The 2268-nt window shown below is 46.4% G+C and overlaps 1 protein-coding gene across 1 annotated transcript in view; it reads right to left on the minus strand.

The window, feature by feature from the left end:
* LOC113478007 (myelin and lymphocyte protein-like) overlaps positions 1-1800 on the minus strand; it is a 4140-nt gene extending 2340 nt beyond the window's left edge. The window contains exon 1 of the mRNA XM_026844700.1: positions 1714-1800. Within this exon, the coding sequence (XP_026700501.1) occupies positions 1714-1800 (87 nt within the window). The remainder of the gene's footprint in view (positions 1-1713) is intronic.
* Between the last annotated feature and the right edge of the window lie 468 nt (positions 1801-2268).

Here is a 2268-nt window from a genome sequence, read left to right on the forward strand (position 1 = left end):
TTTTTTTAGCTTGGAGTCTATGGGAGTGAGTCATTCCCCTCTCCATACTATGGAGTATTCACTTCTTTTTAACGTGCTCACTTGGATACCCAAAAAACCCACACAACTTCAGAAGCTAAGGCCAAAATCATGCGTCAGGAAAAGAAAAGGAGCAGTGTGGCAACACGTGTTGCCGTGGACCAGTGACCCGTGGAAGAAGTGCCCATTTCAGCCAGGCCCTATATATGGTGCTTGCCCTTCCGCGGCTGCTCCCATGCATGAGGCTTTGGTGCAGGGTCCAGAGCAAGAAGTCGGAGGAACTGCCTCGTTCCTGGCCCCATGTGCCTGGTACACGCAGCTCCAGTAATTGCCATCATCAGCTCTGGCCTGGAGCCTCCAGCCAACCCCCTCACAACCGCAACAAGGGGCATGTTCAGTCGTTGTAGCTCTGCTTTCTGCCAGTGGATCAGCTGGTGTCACAGCCCTAGGGCAGGAATTCGGCGCCCTGGTGTTGCATATAAGGTGACAAATAAATTTGGTAAGAGATGAATCCCCTTGCGTTCTAAGCTGGTCCTCAAAGATTGGAGGTGCTAGGGGCAGCTGGACCTGTCTCCTAATAGGTAGGCCAATTATTGCTGTGACTAGAGGTCTGAAACCAGATATATGAACTGCTTGTATGCCGTAGGTCTGGTCACATTCAAAAGAAGCAGTCAGATGCACGAATAGTATGGTTTATTCTTATGCAACATTTACAGTTTCTTTGAGATTTCCAGCAATAAATGCACTACACTGCAGAATGGCTATATAGCTCTACAAACAAAAATGAAACTGATTGCAATCATAAGCTTAATTTCCCAGGTAGTCACTTGGCATAGCCGAAGCTACAAATTTTACCAAAAGGCATCCCCTTTTTTTTGGGCGGGGGTGGGGGGTGGGGAGGAGAACAAATCCATGATCTGTCTCTCGATTTTGCATCTAATTCTCATCCGTCTGAGTTAGGTATGAACTCAAGGTAGTACTTGTCGATTATTGTGTGTTTTAGGAATCTAAATGTCTCCTTGGGAAACATTGTCTGTTACCAGCATCTTTGTTTCTAGCGGTACACACGAAACAATGTTCAGGTTCTCTTCATCTAAGGCTAAAGCCTACAGCTTTTGAAGAATGATTTCACTGTCAAATAGTCTACCTGATGATGAAAAGACACTGCTACAGCTTGAATATTTGACCATCATCTTCACAATGAATTACCAGGGAACCAACCCCAGGCTGAGAATGAATGAGGACTTTATTTCACAAATTGTGTCTGAATGGTGAATGAACTGAACCAGTTGCAGACAACTGACAAGTAAAACATACCATGAATATGTACTTCATATAAATTTCTTTTGAATACTTCTTCATCTGTGCAAGCAAGCAGAGAGACAGTTCATCGGCACAGCTGAGGCAGTGATTTTTTGGGCATCTGCTAGTATGGCATTTGAAAACCCAGAGTTTGTGTAGCTGGTACAGATTTGAAAAGGGTCTGATTGCAGGTGGAAGACAGCTTGAAAATGGCTGTAAAACACTGACTTTCACCTTAAAACTATGAGCATAAGAAAAAGTCTTTAGGGTTTATGCTCCTCCATCTTTTGATTTTTCCTTTTCTTTCTTCTTCACGTAGATCTGTGACCTGTGTTTTCAGTACACCTGGGGTTAGGTATTCAGTTTTCTTGGTATTTTGGTTTTGATCTTTACTTTCCTCTGTTGCCCACTGCCCCCTAAAATCAGCCTGGGGTCCTCCATGGGCTGCAGATGAGCATCTGCGCCACTGGTGACCTCCATGGGTGGCAGGGGGGTGGCCCTGCCATCTCACCACAGGCTGCAGGGAAGTCTCTGCTCTGGCACACCTCCCCACATTCCTCTTCCTCCTCCTTTGTTCCACTAATCTTGTTGTTTGCAGAGGTGTCTCCCTCACAACTCCACCTCACAACTCCAACTCCTCCTCCTTCTTAAATACATTATCACAAGGGTGCAGCCACTGTCACTGACTGGCTCAGCCTTGGCCAGAGGCGGGTACAACTTGGAGCTGGGGGAGCTTTGAGAAGCTTTTCTCAGGGACCATCACTGTAGCTCACTTTCCTGCTACCAAAAACCCTGCCACACACAGAAACCCAGCACACCCTCTCCCTTCTGGCCTCCCAGTGAACTCCAGTGTGAATTTATGGATTCACTGCATCTTTCACCAAGACAGAGCCAAAAGTCTCTCCATCAGGACTGAACTCCTAAGGACAAGGATTCCCGGCCAGATGT

This window comes from Athene cunicularia (assembly GCF_003259725.1).
Source record: "Athene cunicularia isolate RWA chromosome 3 unlocalized genomic scaffold, athCun1 chr3_part1, whole genome shotgun sequence".
In the NCBI taxonomy this organism is placed as follows: domain Eukaryota; kingdom Metazoa; phylum Chordata; class Aves; order Strigiformes; family Strigidae; genus Athene; species Athene cunicularia.